The following is a 23,888-nucleotide window of genomic DNA, read 5'->3' as shown; positions in this document are numbered from 1 at the left end:
AAGAGACACAGGAGTTTGCAGCCGTATTGGACAATCTAGGACTATGTCGCATCCGTCCCTGGGGGGAGCGGCCTACATCAGGAGACAGCCGCCCTCCCATGCTGGACCTTGGAAAATGGGTGGAGAGGCCGACCAACGCCCCACCCACGAGCGTAAGTGGCCCAGGTGAAGAGACTGGGTGCAGCTGCTGGGCGCCATTGTGTTTCGGGAACTCTGGCGAGGTGCGACGCTGCAGCTGCCGTGGCCTCATACGCCTGGAGTGGAAATGGCATCAGGAGTTTTAATCCCGTCGGGAGACCTGCCCCTGGGAGCCATTCTCGATACTCCGGACCTTGTTGGAACCGCCACTGGAAGAAGCGGCACGAGTTCACCCCGCGGAACCATCAGGCCTGGAGGCGGGCCCTGCCGGACGGCAGGGTGAAGACCAACGGCTACTAAAAGAGCTGCGGGAAAGCCTGCCGGGAGCTGCGATGCCGGGGGAGGTGAGTGTTTCCTCGGTCCAGCTGGCGGCACCACAGACAGATCCCGCCCCCACGCCCAGTACACCAGACAGGTCCCCGGGCCCTGACACCGGCCCTCGGCCGACCTCCCGCTCTTCAGCAACCACGTCCCCGGATTACTTTATGGCTCCTGACCACCATACCGAACCGCGGCGCCGGTGCGGAACCACCCTGCCGCGCTCAGTCTTCCGGACGCAGCCTATTTATCGGAGCCTGCCGTCACTTCAGGCCCGCCGCAGACCACCGCGGCCTATTTACCGGCATCCGTGGCCGCTGTGTAGTAGGGTCCAGATTGGGGGGTGGTCCACTGCTTACCGCGCACAGCCGACACAGAGACGAGATGGAGGCAGATTTCAGTTGCAACAGGTCCAGGTTTTATTGGCCATCCTCCTGACGACCATAGCCATACACCGCAGTTCCTTTACAGCTCTCTGTACTCAGGCCCGGGTACCTTCACCTTTCCTCAGTCGTAGTGACGTTCCTCGCAGATCTTTCGCTGGGCTGTCCTAGACCTATCTACCGCCAGCGCTTCACCTGCCCGAGGTCGTCGTCCAATCGGTACCCCCGGGGCCTCGTCTGTCCTGCGGTTCTTGATGTCAGGGCCACCCCCTGACTGTCTCTTCCTATCGGTCCCCTGGTCGAGCTCTCCACCGTTGTCAGTCTTCTGCTCCTGAGCTCCTCCCGGGACTAAAACTCTCTGGAACCCACTCCTGTTCTATTTATCTCCCTCCTTGGGAAATCCCCGCCTGGGTTCCTATCTCCCCGCCCCCCATGACTAAGCAGTTCCCTAAGCTGATGTCAAGTCCTGAACTACGCTCCCCCCTGCCATCTTGTGGTCAGTTCTAGGTATTGCACTCCCTTTTCCATCTACCCCCAGCTGTCTCCCTTCTGTCATTACTACCATCCGTCTCCAGTGCACAAACCATCCCTTCTCCCTCCAGTCAAGTCTGTCTGTCAAGTTACCTTCCCCACAGCTGCTGTCCCATCCGCGGCCTACTCACCGGAGCTCACAGCCGCCTTGATTCCAGCTGCGGCCGACTCCACAGCCTATCCGATGATGCCTGTGGCCGCTTCTGTCCCGTCTGTTACTCCGGTTGCGGCCTGCTCCCCAATGTCTGCGGCCGCCTCTGCTCCACTCTCGGTTGCGGCCCGCCCACCGGACTCTGCGGCCTATACCAGACCCTCCACTTGGGTTGCGGAGATTATTGAGAAGAAAAAGGCCAAAGAGCGGGAGGTGTGGGCGCTGCTCCATGAGAAAGGGGAGGCCGCCATGTCTACTCCTCGGTCGGACGGGCAGCTGGTGTATATGGATACTGGCAAGGGCTGCGGCTTTATTCGAGACCTCACCACCGGCTACAAAATTTATTTGAACGTGGCCTCAATCAAGCACGGCCGGTTTCTGCGGGAGGGGGACCTAGTCTCCTATTACAAAGAGTATTGCCCCCGCGGCTTCTATGCTGTGGCCGTCATCACGTACCCTGAAGGGTATGAGCCCCCATAAAGAGACGAGGACTCCTGGGTCTCGAGCATCAGGGACACTCAAGGCCAAGCATCCTAGAGGCCCCACGGCTGTGGAGTCTCCTGTTATGCCGAAACATCGGCCGCCAGGAGGTGGCCCAGAGTACCTACTACAATGGACTGCCAGGACTGCAGTGCACCGTTGCACAATGAGGGGACTGTTTTGCATCCCCACGGGGAGAATACCCTACTCCTGGTGCAGCAGGGATGCCTAGAGGGAGTGTTCTTTTTAAAGGAAGGGGGAGCACCCCTGTCCTCATGTGATTAACATTTTAAAGAGTGTATTGTTTTGTTTAAAAAAAAAAAAAAATGAAAGTCTAAAAAAAAATGTTCTGATAAAAACGTATTGCAGTAAACGTGGTAAGATGTGTAGTAAATTTGAAATGTTGAAGTGTTATAAAAAAAAAAGTGTGTTCAACAGGTCCTGGGTACTTGGAGTATGCCGACCATGACTTATTTAAGTTTGCAGGACGACGAGACAAGTAGAATGGAGACAGACAGTGGTCCTTAAGTCAGGCCCCAGTACCACGTACCCCCAGAAGTATAGAAGGATGCTGACGATGACCTGATAGGTTAGGGCCTTGGTTATGGCAGTCCGAATGGAAAAAGGGGCACAGAAAATGAGCAAGGTGGAAGGTTACACTCCTGGCGAGTAGAGCAAGATTGTCGAGGATGACAGTGGATAAAGGAAGGGAGAGTGTAGGGAAGTTGGACTGACTGACAGATCTGCCTGTAGTGAGAGGCAGAGGGGTAGCGCAGTGTAGGTGTGAAAGCGCTGAGATAAAGAGAAAGGGTGACGTATTATAGTTTGACCATTAGAGGGCAGTGGACAGTGTAATAGTGGGACTGAATAACTGCCATTGGTCAGATAAACTGTCAGATGGATGGGCCTAGGGCAGCCACAGTGAAAAGAGCCACAGAGGACGCCACGATTATAATAGCAAAGGAAGTGAAGGTACCCAGGCCTGTACACAGAGAAGTGTAAACTGCTGTGATGAGCTGCGGTGGTCGTCAGAAGGACGACCAATAAAATGGACCTGTTGAATACAAACTCTGTCTCAGTCTCGTGTCTGTCTGCGGCAAGAAGCAGTTCACCCCCCCCATCCCTGTTGGTTAAACATTTTCCTCCATCCTACACAGGACCGACGTGTTTTGACTAGATAGCCTTAGTCATGGTCTCAAACCTCTATTGGAGCTTCCGTTGGCCTCTTGCTCTGCACTATGATAGTCTTTAAGGGCTGTTGCGCGAGGCCATTGGATCACCGGTAGCCGGACATCTGGCTCATAGCCCAGTCTTATGCAAATGCCTTCTCTTGGTTTGTGTAGACAATGTTTAGTTCCTTAGGCTTGGTATGTGACGTCAAATTTCATTTGCAGTACAGAATCAGTTGTGGAACCAGTGGTACGACCATTTCTTTCAAGTGTCATGAGAGCAGTTTCTCGACAATACCAAGCTACATCTTGCGTGGCCTAAATGTGCTACCATGGCATGTAGCGTTTCTGGACTTGTCTCCATCGAGCACATCTGGGACGTCAGATTGATCCTGTAATTTTCATAATCCCATCATTTTTCCTTCTTGGTTTTACGATCTCCATGTTGAGGAGTGTCTAAAAACATCTCAAAATATAATAGGCCAAATACAGTTTATCTTAATAATTGCAATGGATCCATGAAAAATGATATACGGATGTAACCCGTAAGTGGTCCGACTTTTGTGCACATACTTATAATGGGCAAGTCTGATCCAAAAAATGGGTAAAAGTAGCTCATGCTGCAATTTTTTTATTTATACTTTTTTTAAGTCTGTCTGTAACAACGTTCATGTGACCTACCACATTGATTTGCATTGGTCCATGTACCGTCCGTAGGCTATCCATTTTTGCATTCAGTCAGCGCACAGAGATCTGCTTTACTTTTGACATCCTATCAGTCATTCCTGTTCTTTGGGGAAAGGAGTGGAGGTTTTACTAGGTAATATCTAGTGGAAAAAATGCCATATAAAAATATATCAACCAATTTATTGTGCTAAAGTGACATGAAACGTAGGATTGGTCATACTATAGATTATCTGGCTATTTATGAGCGATTCTGAATTATTTTTTTTTAATCTTATTTTTTTTGTTAAACTTTTATATTCTTATTTATATCTTATTTTTTTTTCTTTAGGGCCGTTTGCCTGTGAAATGGATGGCTCCAGAAGCCCTATTTGATCGAATTTACACGCATCAAAGTGATGTGTAAGTATCATTTCATATTGAGACTTCCTGTAGATTTTACACACTCTTGATTTGGTGACTAATATAAAATTATTATTCTATTAATACATTTTTTATGTATTTTTGATTTGTTCTGTAGGTGGTCATTTGGGGTTTTATTGTGGGAAATATTCACACTCGGAGGTTCTCCGTACCCTGGTGTCCCCATGGAAGAACTATTTAAATTACTGAAGGAAGGACATCGGATGGACAAGCCTACAAATTGCACCAATGAGTTGTGAGTATAGAACGGATTGATCCATGACAAGTTGTCTTACGACTTGTGATGAGCGAGTATACTCGTTGCTCGGGTTTTCCTGAGCACGCTCGGGTGATCGAGTATTTTGGTGTGCTCAGAGATTGTTTTTGTCGTCTTATCTGCATGATTTGCGACTTGTAGACGGGCTGAATACATGTGGGAATTCCCTAACAAACAGGCATTCCACACATGTATTCAAGAAGCCGCAAATCATGCAGCTGCGGCAACAGAAACTAAATCTCCGAGCATGCCAAAATACCCGGAGGACACCCAAGTGAGCATGCTCGGGAAAACCCGAGCATCGAGTATACTCACTTATCACTACTTACGACCAATCCATATACCACCGAAGGCTCTCGTTTTGGTAAATTTCTTTGCCTGAAATGCTTTTTATTTGTGTATGCTCGACTCCAACAAATATAATTTATAAGGCTAGTTTCACACTAGCGTTTATTCGACGCAGCGCACGGCGCCGCTAAGCCCCGTGCATGCGTTTTGCATGCATTTGTTTTTTTTAGGCGCATGTGTTTTAACCTTTTCCTAGCCATTTTAACTCTTAAACCGCATGCGATTTTAAGCACAGGCGTGCGCATATCTATGCGCACACCTGCGTTGCCATAGACTGTAATGTGTTATTTTAGCGCATTCTGTGTGCATGCGTTTTTTTTTTGCACAGGTTGGACGGACCAAAAATGCAACAGGTTGCGTCCGGCGCGCCTAGGCGCACACTACAAGAAACCGCATGTGCACGAAAACGCATACAAACGCGTGTAAACGCTAGACCATGCGCCCCCATGTTAAACATAGGGGTGCAAGGCGCATGGACGTGCACGATGCGCTGCGCTAAAAAACGCTAATGTGAAACCAGCCTTACCCCTCTAAATCAGCACCACTCCTCTGGTCTGTCTCTGACCAAAATAGTCTGGTTGACAAAATGGTCAGGACTTTGGAATCAGCGGAGACGGCTGGATTAGTGCAAGAATGGTGGAGTTATGGATAAGTAAGGCTACGTGCACACAATGTCTTTTTCAGGTTGATTCCACCATAGAAACCAGTAAGTGCTCAAAAGAATGAATATAAACATTTGTATGTAAAAAGATCTGGTGTGAACATGTTGAGACTTTTCAATGTATTTTAATCACTTCAGGGTTCTAAAAATGACAAGCAATTAAAAGAAGTGACCAGTCCGTTCTTCTGGCATTTTACATTCTGAAGACGCTCTGTTTTTTTACAATACAAGTTAATGGGAAGACTCAAAAGATGGCCGGAAAACACCCAGACATCTTTTGGAGCATTTTGCAATTGTTTTTGCTTAAAGAGAACCTGTCAGCAGGATTGTGCACAGTAACCTACAGACAGTATCAAGTTGGCGCCGTTCTACTGATTACAAAGATACCTAGGTGATGAAATCCGTCTTGTAGTTGTTGTTTTGAGTTAAGGCCTGTTTCACACTTCCGTTTTTGTGTCCGCCAAACGGATCCGTTTCCGTTTTTTTGACGGAAACTGATGCAAACGGATCCGTTTTTAAAAAAACGGATCCGTTTTTTTGACGGATCCGCGGTAACCACTAATGGAAGTCTATGGGACAAAAAACGGATCCTGCAAAAAAATGGCGGATCCGTTTTTTTACGGAAACCAACGGATTTTGACGGATTTGAAAAAACGGAAGTGTGAAACAGGCCTAATGATATCCTCTTGCTTCAGGGCGGCCTGTGGACGGGGCTGTAGGTGGGGGGGTGGTCTTCATGTCGTGCTCTGATTCATCTTTATGGCTTCTGACAAGTCTCTGATCCCTCACTGACCTGCCCCCAGTTTACATAATGAATATTATATATTAAAAAAATCCCCTTCTGCAGGCAGCGGTGGCGCCTGCACTACAGCATGATCGCATATGTAATGTGTTAATAATTTCTTTGCAGATTGTTCCTAAAGAAAAGAAATATTTTGAAACTGGCGCCGGCTGCACCTGAGCAGTAGCAGCTATCGGTGATCCAATAGCATCTACTGCGCAGTTGTTGGCGGTGCCATCTTGCTAGAGAAAAAAATGTCCCCCTCCCAAGATGGCACCGCCTGCGCAATAACGGCAATCGGCTGCTATTGCGCAGGCCCCGGCACAATTTTCAAACAGACTTTTGTTTTTTCATTTCCTCACCAGTTATCATTGTAGCCAGTATAACGGCGCCGACCTGACACTGTCTGTAGGTTACTGAGCACAATCCTGCTGACAGGTTCCCTTTAAAAAATTGTTTCTTCATTATCCAAAAAACGACTGGAAACAAGAGTAAAAAAAAGACATCAAAAATACCGTGGGAAAACCCACCAGCGGCCAAAAACTCTTGGAAAATCACTCTGGAAATGACCAAAAAATAAGACTCAAAAGGTGTTTCAGAAAAAAAAAACCACTAGAGTTTCCTGAAGCGTCTTGTGCTTGAAAAACTGAACAGGTTGGCTTGAGTTTAAAGAAAATGTGTGCACATGCCTGTAGTAATAATTTTTATAAACTTCAATTACCCTTGGTTGTTTTGCAAAAACAATTTCGCATGATTTGCTCTAGTTCACTTCTTACTGGAATTTTTGGGGAGAAATACAAGGTTGAAGCCTAGGGTCAGTCATTCCTGTAATGATGTTCGGTCCCTTTGCCTTTTTTCTCAGATACATGATGATGAGAGATTGCTGGCATGCAGTTCCCAGTCAGAGACCAACCTTTGTACAACTGGTGGAAGATCTGGACCGTATTGTTGCGCTAAGCTCTAACCAGGTAAGAAATTTCTGTCGTATAAGAGGAAGGATTGTGGGTTGTGAGCCAGGCAATATCTGATCACTCCGGTATTATTTGCATATTAACCTATGTCCTCCTTTTTTTTCTCCTCCCTCAGGAGTACCTCGACCTTGTCATGCCGGTCGGTCAGTATTCTCCGTGTTTTCCAGATACACGAAGCTCCACGTGTTCATCGGGGGAAGATTCTGTTTTTTCTCACGATCCTTTACCAGATGAACCCTGTCTTCCCAAATATGCTAACGGAGGACTTAAAAAGCGTTGATCACCTAACCTTAGGTCATCACCCTAGTTAATGGACACTTGGTTTTATGCATTCCAATAAGAGAAAAACCTATTTCAGACCAGTTCTAAATTTCCAAGACCTAACGGACCAATTTGAGCCCTGTGTCTTTTAGTCTTACCTCATGCATTGATGGAACTCCATATATTTCAGATGTTTGGAATGGAAACGAGACCCAAGTATTATTTAACTTTCATGGCCCGGTGCACTTTTAGTAGTGTTGGTACCAGAACATCTGATCTGATAGGTACAAAGTTAGAAGTTTTTGTGGGCTAACTCGTGACCTCATCGTTGGAGGAGCACCCACCAGTTTCTCCTTTTAAAGATGTCATCTCAAGTTCTGGTCTTCTACCTTCACGTCACCATTCACTTTTGATCTGGAGTCTATTTGGTGCATATTGATCTTGCTATTTGGCAGGGTATTTTTTACATACTAAGGGCATGCCTTCGCCATTAAGAAGATACAGATACAGTTGACTATGTCCTTTGGCGCGAAAAGTTGGGATAAGGTCCTTCTCCAAAGACGTCTCCATGTAGCTCTGTCCGCCATTAGTTGAACTGAATCTTAAATACAGACAAGCTGATGAGGACTCCGCTATGCTTCATATCTTATGAATGTGTCATGTCTTAATAAATCGAAGGAATGTTTAAGCACCTATCACAAATGAACTGTGCTCAAATCTCGCACACTGATTGTTTTTCCATATCAAAAGAAATTCTGCTGGCCAGCTCTCGGTACGGGGCATATTCCAGTTTACCGCTGGTTTTCTTGATTGTTCGAGTCATGCCTATTTTGTCGCTCTTAGCCGAAGCCACCTTGTAGTGTAATTCTAGTCTTAAATCTAGTTCAGACCTACACCGCAGGGGGCAACTTCCCGAATAAAGGCCTAGATCGACTCATCCTGGAAACAGGAATTTTTTTTTTTTACAGGTTTCAAGCTAATTATGTAATATAAATATGGGCAGCAAAATGGTAAATGCTTTCCTTGTGTATATAGCTAGAAAATGTATAAATATGAATTATATATTTACATGTCTTTTTAAGAAAAAAAAAATATTATGAAATATATACCAGTTTGGTAGTAAATTGGCTGGTAGCTCTCAGTTGCTATAAACAAAAAAAATCATATATTTTGCTATGTTTTCAGTTTGTATTTTTTAAATTATGTTCTAAAAAACTTTCTTATTTCCAGTACATGTCCCTTAATAAAGAGATTCGGCTTAATTTCATATTTTTTATATATGGTTTCAAATTGGTCATTTTGGACCCGTTTCTGAATGTCAATTTTGTTTAATTTTTTATTTATATAATTTTGTTTTCTTGTTTTATTGCATGCATTTTTACTTTGCATACATTTACAAATAGTATTTAAAATGAGCTAGGTCCTTAGATCTGTGTATTAAAAAGGGTTGTTTAGATGAACAGAATAGTAAATTACTGTAAGAAAGAAGTTGTTAAAAAAAAAGACAATTTGTGTAACACTCAGTCAGTTTTTAGCATATTGCCTTTTTTTTCAAAAACGGTTTCGAGAGGGGGGCGCTAATTCATTGAGATGTATTACTTACTATGGTGGTGAAAAGTGGTACTGCAATTGGTAAACTGCACTACAATTAAAGGGAACCTTTGAGTCTATTCATGCCACGCAAACAAAGAGCAGCATCAATCAGAGCCTGGCTGCAAGATATGACCTAACAATATATACCGTAGTTTGAAGATCCATCCGGAAACCATGAACAGAAATGAGACTTGTCAGGCGCCGTCCCACTTGATGGCTCGTCTCTCCCATGTGTGTACTTAGGGAGAGACCTATCAATCACCGCTAGCAGCGCTGGTACAACGCGGCTGAGAGTGGCGACTGTCTAGTATAGTCTTTCACTGTGGTCCATGGCAGTCTCTTCAGCTGTATTTTTTCTGAAAAGCCAGAATATATATTTGATTTATGCTGCCGAAACCACAGGCAGCATGACTCAAAGCCTAGCTTGATGATTTCAACCAGGTAAACTTTTCTGTGTGGTTTGAAGACCCGCCCAGGGACCATATGGGCACGCAGGACTAATCCAGCGCTTTTTCCAGCTGTGTTGACGGTGATTGACAGTTCTCTCGCTAAGTACACACATGAGACACCTGTCAATCATCTGAAGTGGCGCCACCTGACTAGACTAGTCTGGTCTTTCCCTATTTTCCCTGGACGGATCTTCAAAATATATTTTCTCTGAAGCACGAGAGCGTTTCAGAGGAAAATATACCTGGCTGCAATTGTGGAGCCAAGCTCAGATTCATGCTGCCATGGTTTGGCCAGGTTCCATTTAGAGGGGCCGTCCATCGCTTCTTACATTAATGATGAGTAAATTTGTTCAATTCGAAGCGAATGTGCCTGGTTATGCCAAACCCAAGAGCATTAATATATGTGGGGCTTAATAGATAAAATGGTATACGCCTCTCTTTCACCATGTCTTCATGGCGGGCTGCGTCTTCATTCAGCAGTGGAACAGCATAGGTCTCAAACAACGTTATGTTGTGCTTGGCCTGAGGTCTACCCAGTGCAGAAAGTACTGACCCAGAGTGAAGGTTAGGTGCAGAATCAATGATTAAGGTTTCTATGTTGAAAAATGGGAAAGCAGAAGGAGGATCAAGCTGTCTTCAACCAGGGCTACATTGCAAAGGCTAATTTAGTCAGTCATCTTCAAAACTGCACATCTTGTAGGCTACAAGTACCAAAAGTGGTCCAAGGGGGGCAACCAGCGATCGGGTCATGGGCACCCTCATGGGAACGTTAATCCTGGATAGAGGTTTTGGGTAAACCCATCCTTGATGACTCAGATCTCTTTAGGCAACACAACTCAATAGTATTATCCAAGTGGTTTTAATGTTCTGTAAGATTTGTGTAGGAAGGTAATTGTGAGGAGCTTATGCAAGGTGTTGATCTTTGGAGTGGGGCCTCAAAATCATCTGTTCATTATTTATCTGCAACATGAACAGGAACCTTCTGAAGATGATAAACCCTTTCATTGAATTTAGAATCCATTATTGATGTGAATTTACCAAATCCATCATTGGTCTACTAAGTAAACCCACCTCATGTACCCGATGGTCATTAAGTGATAGCATATCCTGGTGCTGTAACATGAGTTAGAAAGAGAAAAATGCCACATTATCCAACATTTCCTTAAAAAGTTGAAAAACCGCCCACCCCCTTGGGTGCTATGGCCTTGAATAGACATCAGATTAAAATTATTGGATATCATCTTGTGTATATAAATTTTAAGTTTTGGGTTTTTTATATGCTTTATGATAAGTCATAAAGGCAATTTTTTGCTCACATGAGACTTGACATGATGACAAGCTACAGTCTTGGCCAACAGTTTTGAGACACAAATTTTGGTTGTCACATTTTGCTGCTACAGATTTTTTGATCTTTTAGTCGGATGGTCCACTGGTTACTGGAGTACAATTATCAGCATTTCAGAAGTTTATACACTTTTATTGATCACACATCAAGTTTATATAAAGACTCAATACTTGTTGCTGACCATTATTTTTCCAGGCTTCTGCCCCTTGCCTCAGCAGCTTTATATCAGCTTCTGGGCCAAATTCTGACTGATGACCCATTCTTGTCTCATCAGTGCTTGGTGTTTATCACAATTTCTGTTTTTTGTTTGTTCTCTTGCTTTTTGAGGATTGACCACAGGTTCTTAATGGTATTGAGAAGCAGAGAGTGTTCTTGCCATGGACCCAAAATGTCACTGTTTTGTCCACTGAGCTATCATTTTTTTCACTTTTGACTTGGTCTCCATCATGCTGGATAAAGCATTGTTCATCACCAATTTGTTGCTGGATTGTTCGGAGAAGTTGCTCTTGGAGGATGTTTAGATCCCATTTTTTTGTGTCCATATGCCTCATTAGGGCATTTTGACTGAGGTGATCCTTATGTCACAATCCCTTTAAGTACTTCTACTCATTAACCATGTTTACTCGCAGAATGGCATTCCTGACCAGTAGTGTTGATCGAACATGCTCGGGTGCTAGATGAGTGTCTTCGGCATTCTCGAAAATTATCTTCGAGTCCCGCCGCCAGCTGCTTATCTTGCGGATGTTCAACAGCCGCAACACATGCAGGAATTGCCTGTTTGTTAGACAATCCCTGTATGTGTTGCGGCTGTCGAAGAGCCGCAAAACAAACAGGCACTGGGACTTATATTATTCGAGCACGCCAAAGACACCCTGTTAGAACCTTATCGCTCGTCACTACTGACCAGTGACCACCCATTGTAGAGGTAACGTCACTTGAATGGGGGGGCTGTCTTAAAATATCCTACACAGCGCTGTATGGAATAACAAAAGGTTAGACTAAGTTTAAGGGGTTGTTTGTCCTTTAGACTACAAGTTTGCAGTCATTCTATGTAACTGCAGACTTGTGAATCTGCATAGCGTGTACGCTGTGAGGATTCTCTGGTGCCGAGAGTGGTCATATCACCACAAGTATGCGATTTTCTTACTTTCATCCAAATTCTGACCAGACGCATTGAGTGAGACAGCACACTTGTAGTTGATACATGATCACATGTATGCAGTTCACATACCACTTGCCTGCCGCCTCCAGCACCGGAGACCAGAGTGATTGCAGACTTGTAGCCAACAGCTGGATAATTCCATTAATACAAAGCACTACCTTAGGGTGTTTCGGTTGGAATCCCAGAAAAACTGTCTTTGGAATGTGTGAGGAAACCCACGCAAACACGGGGAGATCATACCAACTCCTTGCAGATGTTATCCTTGGTGGGATTTGAACCCAGGACTCCAGCGCTACAAGGCCACCGTGCTACCCAACTGTATATAGTTAAAATAGGGGGGGAAGCCAGCACTGCTTAAGGTTAGGACGCATAAATTGGAGTGCATATGCACATAATGTCTAGCTGTATTCAAAAATGAGATATTTAGCAAAAAAATTGATCAATTCAATTGAGCCACCCCGCCGCGCCAAGGCAATCTCATATGGGGGGTCCTACTCTATATATTTTTAATAAATGCTGTGCCATTACGGCCTCCTAAATACATTTAGAGCATGACCACATCAAGTGCAATCTGTACCTGAACATTACTGGATCGCTCCCATGAAGCCAGATGAAGCAAGTGCAGATGAAGGCCAACCAGGTCTGAACACAGACATATCAGGAATGGCCTCCACACATTGCCTGACCAGCAAACATAGATGAAGGGCGATGTTGGTCCAGACACAGGTGCACAATTAAATAAAGCTTGGGGCAGGGTGGGGCTGCTGTGTGTGTGCACAGCAGCCTAATCCATCACAATGAACACAGAAAAATTATGGCGGACATAACCAAGCGTGCACGGCAACAGTGGTGGTGAGCCACAAACCAACAACAAGAAAATAGGGGGGGAAGCCAGCACTGCTTAAGGTTAGGACGCATAAATTGGAGTGCATATGCACATAATGTCTAGCTGTATTCAAAAATGAGATATTTAGCAAAAAAATTGATCAATTCAATTGAGTCACCCCGCCGCGCCAAGGCAATCTCATATGGGGGGTCCTACTCTATATATTTTTAATAAATGCTGTGCCATTACGGCCTCCTAAATACATTTAGAGCATGACCACATCAAGTGCAATCTGTACCTGAACATCTGTACCTGAACATTCCCCCCCTATTTTCTTGTTGTTGGTTTGTGGCTCACCACCACTGTTGCCGTGCACGCTTGGTTATGTCCGCCATAATTTTTCTGTGTTCATTGTGATGGATTAGGCTGCTGTGCACATACACGGCAGCCCCACCCTGCCCCAAGCTTTATTTAATTGTGCACCTGTGTCTGGGCCAATATCGCCCTTCATCTGTTTGCTGGTCAGGCAATGTGTGGAGGCCATTCCTGATATGTCTGTGTTCAGACCTGGTTGGCCTTCATCTGCACTTGCTTCATCTGGCTTCATGGGAGCGATCCAGTAATGTTCAGGTACAGATTGCACTTGATGTGGTCATGCTCTAAATGTATTTAGGAGGCCGTAATGGCACAGCATTTATTAAAAATATATAGAGTAGGACCCCCCATATGAGATTGCCTTGGCGTGGCGGGGTGGCTCAATTGAATTGATCAATTTTTTTGCTAAATATCTCATTTTTGAATACAGATAGACATTATGTGCATATGCACTCCAATTTATGTGTTCTAACTTTAAGCAGTGCTGGCTCCCCCCCCTATTTTCTTGTATATAGTTAACCATGTTTTTGTGCACATCTGAATGATTACTGTCAGAATTGAGGCCAGCCCAAGGGTAAACATATCATTGGTGCACTCTACGCAGCCACACAGGGGCCCAAAAGGCAAGGGTACCCCTATCACCTCCAAAGCAGGTGCAATTGTGTATTATGATGAGCTAGCTATTGGACTGCAAAAGACCCATATACTATTCTTGCTCCAGGGGCCATCTTCTGTCTGTGTCCACCGATGGGGAGGACAATGGCTTAGTTCAAGTGAGTAGCTACATAGGAGTTCTCTTCGGAATACAGTTTTTCGGGGATTCCGACAGAAACGCAGAGAACTGTATTAATGTGAACCTTGCCTGTCCATACTATCCGATTCTCCCGGAATAAAGGGAGAACTCTGAATTCGTGTAGAAGATGGCAAAGCTCCCGTGCCTGCCTGACCCACCTGAAGCCTCCAGGAGGTTTCTCCATTCAGAGAGGCGAGAAATGGATATTAAGCAGTATGGTTATGTTAGAATAACTTTCAGCATGTGGTATAATTGCAGACCGGCTGTGTTTGGTTTTCTGGTAACAGTACATTTCATTCCATTCAAAAAAATTCTGGAATCTGAGAGGGGAATAAACTTAAATACGAAATGGAAAATGTTGAGTAATTTGTCTATAAAAAAAACCAAACCCATAATGTCATCCTTAGCAGCGATGCAGAAAAAAGTCGTCTGTTGGCATTTGGCATTCAGATGGTTGATCAGGTAGAGGATAGACTGAGGGATGAGGTGTGTGTATATTTTCCATGAGCTAACTGGGCTTAATGACTCATTTCATTTTCTATGGCCTCCTCGGGAAATTGCAGAGACACGCTTGTTTTGCTATGTCTAATTAAAGCTGTGGGTAGACGGCATAGCACCATAAATAATCAGTCCGCGCCACAAAAAGAAAAGAAATGCGTTTTGCATTGATCTTTTATCATGATCCATTAGAATGGGGCCTGAACCATCGCAGTTCACTTCCTGCCGCATAGGAATACATTACTGGATCGCTTATGGAGATGGGGGAAAAAATATTTTTGTCACCTATTTCTGAGACGCCAACTTTTTTTTTTTTTCCCCCTCCATAAATCCTCCATAAATATTGCAGTAAAGGGGCTTGTTTTTTTATGGTATATGTTGTAGGTTTTTGAATTTTTTTTGTTGTGCCTTTATTGGGTCCATTCATTGGATCACTGGAATTAAGACCTAATGGCACGTCCATTTGCAACACACAGGTGGTAATAGTGACCTCCGACACTTTTTACTGATTTTTTTTTTTTTTTCCCCCCCCTCACATTTAAAGGCCCAAGTATTAATGCCACTTTGAAAAGTAATAATGAGACTTTCGTGCCATCATCCCCCACACACCACACAATAAAACGAAGTTTCCATTCTCTTAAGTCTTAAGAACTGAATCCACTTTTTCCCGGCACATAAAGCGGGTCGGCAGAAAGAGCATGGTGCTGTGACATTATTGTGCCACCTGTGCTGGAAGTGGGACCCCGATGTCTGTGGACTATAGGAGACAGCGTGGTGGAGCAGGGAGACTATGGCTCCCTGCCGTAACACGGAATCCGACTGTATCTACAATATGTTCACATTGATGGAGTTCAAAGTGGCGCTTGTCCGACAATCCATGGGATCCCAGCCAGCAGTCTAGAAAATTTGCACTTGGGGCAAGCACCACTGGAGCTTCCCTCATTCTATGCCACTGATTTTTATACCTTATTTATACAATTTTCTTTGCTTTAAAAAATATATATTACATTTTTTTTTGTTAAACTTTGCAAGTTTACACTTTAAAGGGAATCTGTCACCTCATTTTAGCCCTATCCGCTGCCGGCACCACCATCAGGGGCTTATCTACAGCATTCTGTAATGCTGTAGATAAGCCCCTGATGTAACCTGAAAGATAAGTATAATCTTATCGGAGGAGGGGGTGTCGCGGTCCGGCGCCTCCCATCTTCATACAATGCCATCCTCCTGCTGCGGCTCCGGCACAGGCGTACTTTATCTGCCCTGTGGAGGGCAGAGTAAAGTACTGCAGTGCGCAGGCGCCGGGAAAGGTCCGAGAGGTCCGGCGCCTGTGCACTGCAGTACTCTGCTCTGTCCTCAACAGGGCAGATAAAGTACGCCTGCGCCGGAGCCGCGGCAGAAGTAAGGAGGACGGCATTGTATGAAGATGGGAGGCGCCGGACCGCGACACCCCCCCCCCTCCGGTAAGTATAATCTAACTTGTTTTTCTTATCTTTCAGGTTACATCGGGGGCTTATCTACAGCATTACAGAATGCTGTATAAGCCCCTGATGGCGGTGGCCGCAGCTGATGGGGGTTAAAATGGGGTGACAGATTCCCTTTAATGTAATGTGTGCTCGAATAATATGTTCAAATCCTCCGGCTGCATGTGTCGCCGCTGTTTGACAGCCACAACACATGCAACGATTACCTGTTTGTTAGACCATCCCAGCATATGTTGTGGCTGTTGAACAGGCGCAAGACATGCAGCCACGGGGACTCGAACATATTATTTGAGCACGCCGAAGACACTCGGTTAGCACCTGAGCATGCTCAGATAACACCTTATCCCAGCACATTCGCTCAACCCTATTCCCTGTGCCTCCCATCAGTCATCACATCAGGCCACTGTTGACCCTCAGCTCAAACTCATATTAAACAATGCAACTAAAATGGATTTTAAAATCTGCAGTATCCCTATTCTGAGACCTTTTTTCCCATATTTGATGGTAAATTTAGATTTTGCGGTGTCTGAATTCATCTTTAGGGCTGAGGTTCCTAGGAGAGTTGTGTACAAGTAACCTGTATTGCAGTGGGATGCTTGTTCCCTTGGCCAATGTTATGCCGATCCCCTCGATATGTGTTTATTGTGTTGTACTCTCTGCAGCATATAGGCCTACAATTATATATAGTTCTTGGAGAAAAATTGGCATTCAGGTAAATGTTGTAAGAAGATAATTACATTGTGTGCTGGCAGTCCAAAAATAAAGAAGCCATTTTGGTCCTATAATCTGCCGAATTAGGTGCCGCAGACTCTGGTGGAACATCTAGTGTGGTCATGTCTCTAGGGCTGGGGAAGGTCTTGTTTCACAATGAAATATGTGCATGTTTTATTTATTTTACTCACGTACATAGCGCCATTAATTCCACAGCGTTTACTGACATTATCAGCACTGTCCCCATTGGGGCTCACAATCTAGATTCCCTATCAATATGTCTTTTTGACTGGGAGGAAACCGGAGAACCCAGAGGAAACCCACGCAAACACGGGAAGAAGAACAATTCAAACTCCTTGCAGATGTTGTCCTTGGTGGGATTTGAACCCAGGACCCCAGCGTTGCAAGGCTGCAGTACTAACCACTGAGCCACCGTGCTGCCCATTCCAGATTAATCATAATAGGTCATGCATAAGTAGAGTGTCCTACAAGGTCCATCACATTTTAGATACGTACGCAAGTGCGTTGGTATGATGTGCGATATCCTCCAGATGCACAACCATACGGGTTCTGTCTGGCACCATTTGACCCAAGATACAATGCTTCTATAGGATACTATCTAAATATATTTGATTAATGGACCTTTTACCACATTTTTTATCTTTAACTGGACACACCATGTATTAGTGGCAGCAGAGCGTAATAAAACATTTTTGTTTTTTCTTAATTTCTACCCTCCATTGCAGAGTTATTAGCAAACAAATATTTGACGCCTAGTGAGTTAACTTTAGTTATGTGCAAGTGGGAGTTATCATATAGTTTTTACTGTGGGCGTCTACTTCTCCCAGTATGATGCTGACAAATCATAAACCCGGCAGCAAAATAGAAGTGCAGAAGAACCTGTGATGATGGCATGAGGGTTACAAGACCAGAGTCCACATGTCCTGCCGGCCAGGGTGTGCAGCCTAAATAAGCACCGAGTGTGAAAATATTAACTGCAGTTAATGACGCCACACATTTGTACTGTGTAATATATCACTGCTTATTTAGGCTGCACACACTGGCTGACAGGACCTATGCACTCGGCTCATATGACCTTGATGACCTCATCACACAGATCCTTCTGCATCTCTATGTTGCTGCCTGCATATGATTGGTCAATATGATACTGGGAGAAGTACACGCCCCAGGGAATATTATATGATTTCCTGTAGGACATAGCTAAAGTTAGCTAAGTAGGTGTCAAATACCTGATTGCTAATATCTCCACAAAATGAAAGCAAAATGTTAAAAAAACAAAACAAAACAACTTTTTATTCCACTTGGCAGCTAGGTGTTGTCTTTTCTGGGCAGGTGGGTTTTCAGGGTATGTTTGAAGGTTTCGTAGGCAGAGTTATGATTCGAGTAGCAAATTCTAGAGTATAGAGGAAGCACGGGAGCAGGTAAGAGGAGTGCAAGCAAGGAGATGTTCTGGGGACAGAAGATTGTCTGGGGAGGTAGCAGGATATAAGGTTAGAGAAGTATGGAGTGGACAGCTTTGTAAGTCATTCTTAGTCCATAACCCTTCAAATTTAGTTGACAGGCACTGACACTGACAGAGGGGGAAAGTGGATTAATCGGGCATCAGTTGGGAATGAATTGTAGGAGTTCAACAGCGTTTAATGGTGGCCACAACGAAGGATGTTACAGTAATTCAAGTGGGAGTTGATGGGGGCTTGCACCTAGATTTTTGCTGATTCAAAGTTAGATGGGTTGCCCATTTTATTTTTAGACTTGCAAATGTTTTGGGGACATGAATTTGTGGCACTTACTATTATATAAGTATTACAGGTTCTACTCCTGTACTATTAGTGCCACCTTCCTCACAAACTGCCCAGCTCACCTGTTCAATAAATGGCTGCTGATGGAGGAACATATGACCAGACCTGTCAATCAGTCTTCTCCAATTGTAAAACACCTCACATGGGAAAGCTGCTTTTTAATGGACAGATCGGGTCACGGGCTCCACCACCAGCACCCACTGTATGTACGCTAGAGCTGTGCAGTCTGTGAAGAAGGCAGAAACAACGTAAGCCTTGTATATTAGTAAGTGCTACAAAATCATATCCCAAGCATATATTAAAAATAACAAAATATGGCCGCCCTTAAGAGTTTTCTACCACTGAACAACCCCACCGTAATCAATTCAGTGCCCCACAGAAAATAAAAATACTGGATACTCCCCTCCTGCATCACTGTTCCAGCGATATTGGTGCTGCTGTTCCCAATGGGTGACAAGACATCGGCGGTCACATGACAGATCAACCGGTGCACACCTATCAGCTACAGCCTTTACTATTTCGTCAGCTGTCGAACATCCTCTCTGATGGAATATTGATGAGCTGCAGCCCATCAGCAACTGCTGTTTGGGGGCAGTCATTACGTGAGGCACCAATGTTTTGTCATCCATTAGGGAACAGCAGTGGTGACATCGCACTTCCGGCACCGCTCATGAGATGAGTATACTTTTATTTTCCGTGGGGCACTAAACTGATTGAGCAGGGGTTGTCTAGTGGTGGACACCTCCTTTAATTAAATGTTTTAAGTAAAAGTATTATACATGGCCCATTGGAGGTGGGGTGCCCTGTTTTCAATTTTAGAGCCTAGGAACTCCTAGTTGTGCCTTTTTTTTAGTTACGAATATCCAAGAAGGGCATTAGAGAAGAAGTTGCACAATTGTATTTATTGATATCAATATTCTATTATAGAAGCATTAGATTAAGTTCCCACGATGAGTATTTGGTGAGTTTTTGATATTGCACCTTTTCTGCACCTATTAGGCTTTTTGCATTTTCATTGCATCTTTTAATTTGGCTTTTGATACTCCCTGGTATTTGATTTTGCCAAATATTTATTGATATACATGTGTTTTTAGTGTGTTTTTGCAGAGTAAAGGCAGTAAAAATGCTTGTGCCTTTTAACCTGCAGATTTTCTGCATCTATTCGAAAAATCTACGCATAAAACACGGCGTACCCGCAAGAGAAATTGTCATGTTGGAGCGTTGAAGCACACACCACAGGTTTACGCTGCGTAAAAAAAAAAAAAGTGCGCATGAAATTTCTATAAATCCCATCCACATTGCTGGAATTGCATCATTTGTGCAGCAAAAATGCGTGGAGTCAAAAACTAATAGTGGAGACTTGAAGGCCACTTTCATACTGTACGTCTGACATTCAGGCTATGTGCACACATATGCAGAAAATTTCTGCATAAAAACCGGACTCCGTCCCAGAAAACGCGCGTTTTTGCCGTGATTTTTTTCCGCGTGTCCCCAGACACATAGAAAATAGCTAGAAATGCGGAATTTTTCGCGAAATTAATGAGCATGCTGCGTTTTTTTTACCGCGAAGCGTTTTTTTCAAGGAAAAAAAAACGCATCAATATGCACAAAAAGTGCAAAATGCATTAAAATGAATGGGAAGCTTCTTTTAAGCGTTTTTTGAGTGGATTTTTTGGTAAATCCGCTGCAAAAACGCTGTGTGTGAACACAGCCTTATGGTCTGAATATGCACCACAATTTCCAAACCATCTGCGACTCTCCTGATCGGGGCTCAACACCCTCATAGACATATATGATGCCGCAGGGTTTAAGTCAAGAGTGTTACAACCAATCTGGACATCGTGGTCCATTTTCATGTAAGGGGTGTACCGGGACCGTGTGATACTCCACTACCTTCCTTAATGTAAATGCTCCCTTATTGTAAAGCCTTCTTTGTGTATAGCTGTATATATGTGTACACGTGTTAACATGGCTAACATAGGGAGAGTGTAATGCCTCAGTTTAGCCACTAAAGGGGTAGAGTGTAGTTTGTGGCAGTAGCCCTGTAAACAGTTAATATAGAAGAAGTTAGCTGGGGAGTAAGTCAGGAACAGTTCCTGGAGAAAGCCAGAAGGGGAAGGGATCCTGAACAGCTCAGGTGGGCTTAGAGCCCAAGCTACCCAGCATCCCCGCAATGTTATAATTGAGGCACCCAGCCATCTTGGGCCCAGGGATCAGAAGTACAGCTAAAGCAGCAATCTGATAAGAGTGTGGAGCAGAAGTTAGAGAAGAGGTCCCAACCAGTACGGGGATGCAGGTCGCTCATCATGTGGCAGATCATTGCATGGTCTGATGCCCTCAGATCCAGGGCAAAACAGCTGAGGGAACCCCTAAGCGCAGAGAGTATGGACAGGAAGGATGCTGTGTTTCTGCAAGCAGCGGTACGACCTGGGAACGTGCTGAGGGATGTAGAAAGATGTGCAGGGAAAGTTGAGAATGTGGATTGTATGGAACTCTATGCTGCTGCTGAATCTGGGAAGTTTGTGCTGCGAAAACAAGAAAGTAAAGTTTTACGTTTAAAGCTTGAAATGGACTTTGTCTCTTTATATGCAAATGTAAGGGGTTGTAAAGTCCAGCATCTCTCACTAACCCTTTAAGTGACATCTCAGTTTTATATCATTGTGGTTTATTAATATAAATACTGTATGCATATAGGGAAAGTGCAGTGTTCCTTTTGGCCACTAGATTGGGGCATTATAGTGACTTAGCTGTAAATATTTTACATAGGATGTGCACAGTGGATAAGGCAGGAAAGACTTCTTGAAAGAGTCAGTTGGGGCCAGGGCACACGTTCAGCTCACATGGGCTAAATAGCCCCTGGGCAACAACGTGTCACGTAATGTTTTCCACAAGAGCAGAGCCCAGCCATCTATTCTCTGGGGTAGAACATCAGCAGTGGAAGCAGTACAGCTGAACTAGTGGTGCAGTATAAGTGGGACTGCAGTTGCTACAGAGAACTAAGCAGTATGTTCAGGTCACTCACCATGTGGCAGCTTATCGTGTGGACTGATGCCCTCAGAACGGGGGCGAAACGGCTGAGGGAACTCTCGAACAATGTGAGCCTGGCCAGGGAGGACGCTGAGGAACTGAATGGTATGGTTCATCCCGGAAGCGAGCTTAGTGACAGGAACAGAAGTGCAGGGAAAGAGAAGGAATTGTGCATTGTGGAAACTGACGTTCACGTTGTGAAGAATATGGATGTTCTGTGTACAGAAACGATTAAAGCTGTTTATTTAAAAGTTGAATTGGACTGTGTCTCTATTTACACGGAACCGTCTATAGGAAGCCTCCAGAACTGTAGAATGGGCCTTGATTGCGCAGCGAGAGACCCAGGTACGCAGGATGATGGACGTTGTTGTACTGTGAAGGTGGACCAGGGCGTACTACAGTGATTGCTCTCATCCACGACTACCGCTCTGGCTCCCCCTCACACGACAGCAGTGGAACTTCAGCCAGCCCGATGGGACCCTGACTGAGCAGAAGGTGAAGCAGAAGGTATGCTGCAGAGGGAACACTATATTCATGAGACTGGAGACCAGGGCGTGTTAAAGTACATACTCTCAGCCACGACTATGGCCCTGGCCTTCCCTCACATTCACACCATGAATTTTGGTCGCATGTAACCAGCCTTACTATGTACGATGATTAGGTGGGTGACATATTAGAATGTTTTCTGTTTTGCAGCACCAGTCATCAATCATCCATCATCTTTTATATTTCTCGTACTGTTTTTCCCAGGTTCCTAGTGGACCAGACCTCATCAGGGAATAAGAAAAGGAAAACACCTGTAACATCTCCATACAAATAAGTCCTGCTGGCACATTAAGAAGACGGATCACCCGAGACCCACTTTACCATGTAAATAAGGATTGGGAATGGTCAGTTACGTGTGATAATCTGGATGACTTCACATGATGAACGATCTTCCTCTAAGAGCCACAAACAAGCATATAAACTGCTTATTTACTGTATTCATCAGTCCCCCATGTCAGCAGGTATTATAAATATCTGTAATGACAGAGAAATTATGTTTTTAACATTAAGGATCTCGTATATCATCGTGTCCCGAAGGTTCAGAAATTGGAAACGTTGTAAGAGCAGATTCATATGGAGACGTTGCCGGATTAAGGTCAAACTTGCAATTGTTCTCAAAGAAGCTATTTTGCGGGACAAGTTGTACTTTTGAATGACACCATTGCTTTTAACATATTGTGTACTGGAGAATGGGAAAAAAATTCCAAGTGCGGTGAAATTGCAAAAAAAGAAGTGCAATCCCGCACTTGTTTTTTGTTTTGCTTTTTTACCATGTTCACTAAATGCTAATACTGACCTGCCATTATGATTCTCCAGGACATTACGAGTTCATAGACACCAAACACGTCTAGGTTCTTTTTATCTAAGTGGTGAAAAAAAATGCCAAAGTGTCTTTAAAAAAAAATGCGCCATTTTCCGATACCCGTAGCGTCTCCATTTTTCAGGTCGGGTGAGGGCTTATTCTTTGCGCGCCAAGCTGATGTTTTTAATGATACCATTTTGGTACAGATACGATCTTTTGATCGCCCGTTATTGCATTTTAATGCAATGTTGCAGCAACGAAAAAAACGCAATTCTTGCATTTTAACTTTTTTTCTCGCTACGCCGTTTGGCAATCAGGTTAAACCTTTTTTTATTGATCGGGCGATTCTGAACGCGGCGATACCAAATATGTGTATGTTTGATTTTTTTATTATTGTTTTATTTTGAATGGGGCGAAAGGGGGGTGATTTTGAATTTTTTTTATTTTTTAAATATTTTAAAAAACTTTTTCTTACTTTTGGGCATGCTTCAATAGTCTCCATGGGAGACTAGAAGCTGCTATAACCCGATCGGCTCTACTGCATAGAGGCAATGATCAGATCGCCTGTATGTAGCAGAATTGCTATAAGCGCCGACCACCGGGCAGGGCTCATAGAAATCTGGCTATGATAATCATAGAGGTTTGCTGGAGACCTCTGGTTGTCATGCCAACCCATGGGTGACCCGCGATTACGTGACAGGTGTCACCAATCGGCTGGATTTCCGTTGAGCTTGCCGGAAGCGCGTGTTAAATGCCACTGTCAGAGTTTGACAGCGGCATTTAACAGGTTAACAGCCGGGATAGGATCGCGAATCCACCCGTGGCTGTTAGAGGCAAAACAGCTGACGTGTACTGGAAAAGATGTGAGCTCAGCGCCGTAACCCATGTAAGGGGTGTACAAGGGC

At 44.4% G+C, this 23,888-nt stretch overlaps 1 protein-coding gene across 1 annotated transcript in view; it reads left to right on the top strand.

The window, feature by feature from the left end:
* The window catches only part of FGFR1 (fibroblast growth factor receptor 1), a 120,131-nt gene extending 111,309 nt beyond the window's left edge, over window positions 1-8,822 (top strand). The window contains exons 15-18 of the mRNA XM_073588839.1: window positions 4,186-4,256; window positions 4,375-4,512; window positions 7,186-7,291; window positions 7,410-8,822. Of these exons, the coding sequence (XP_073444940.1) occupies window positions 4,186-4,256; window positions 4,375-4,512; window positions 7,186-7,291; window positions 7,410-7,574 (480 nt within the window). The 3' untranslated portion in view covers window positions 7,575-8,822. The remainder of the gene's footprint in view (window positions 1-4,185; window positions 4,257-4,374; window positions 4,513-7,185; window positions 7,292-7,409) is intronic.
* Window positions 8,823-23,888: the final 15,066 nt, after the last annotated feature.

This window comes from Dendrobates tinctorius, unplaced genomic scaffold, assembly GCF_039654945.1.
Source record: "Dendrobates tinctorius isolate UK_male_01 unplaced genomic scaffold, ASM3965494v1 ptg000104l, whole genome shotgun sequence".
Taxonomy (NCBI): Eukaryota; Metazoa; Chordata; class Amphibia; order Anura; family Dendrobatidae; genus Dendrobates; species Dendrobates tinctorius.
The sequence above is the reverse complement of the archived record's forward strand: the minus strand, read 5'-3'. Positions and strand labels throughout refer to the sequence as shown.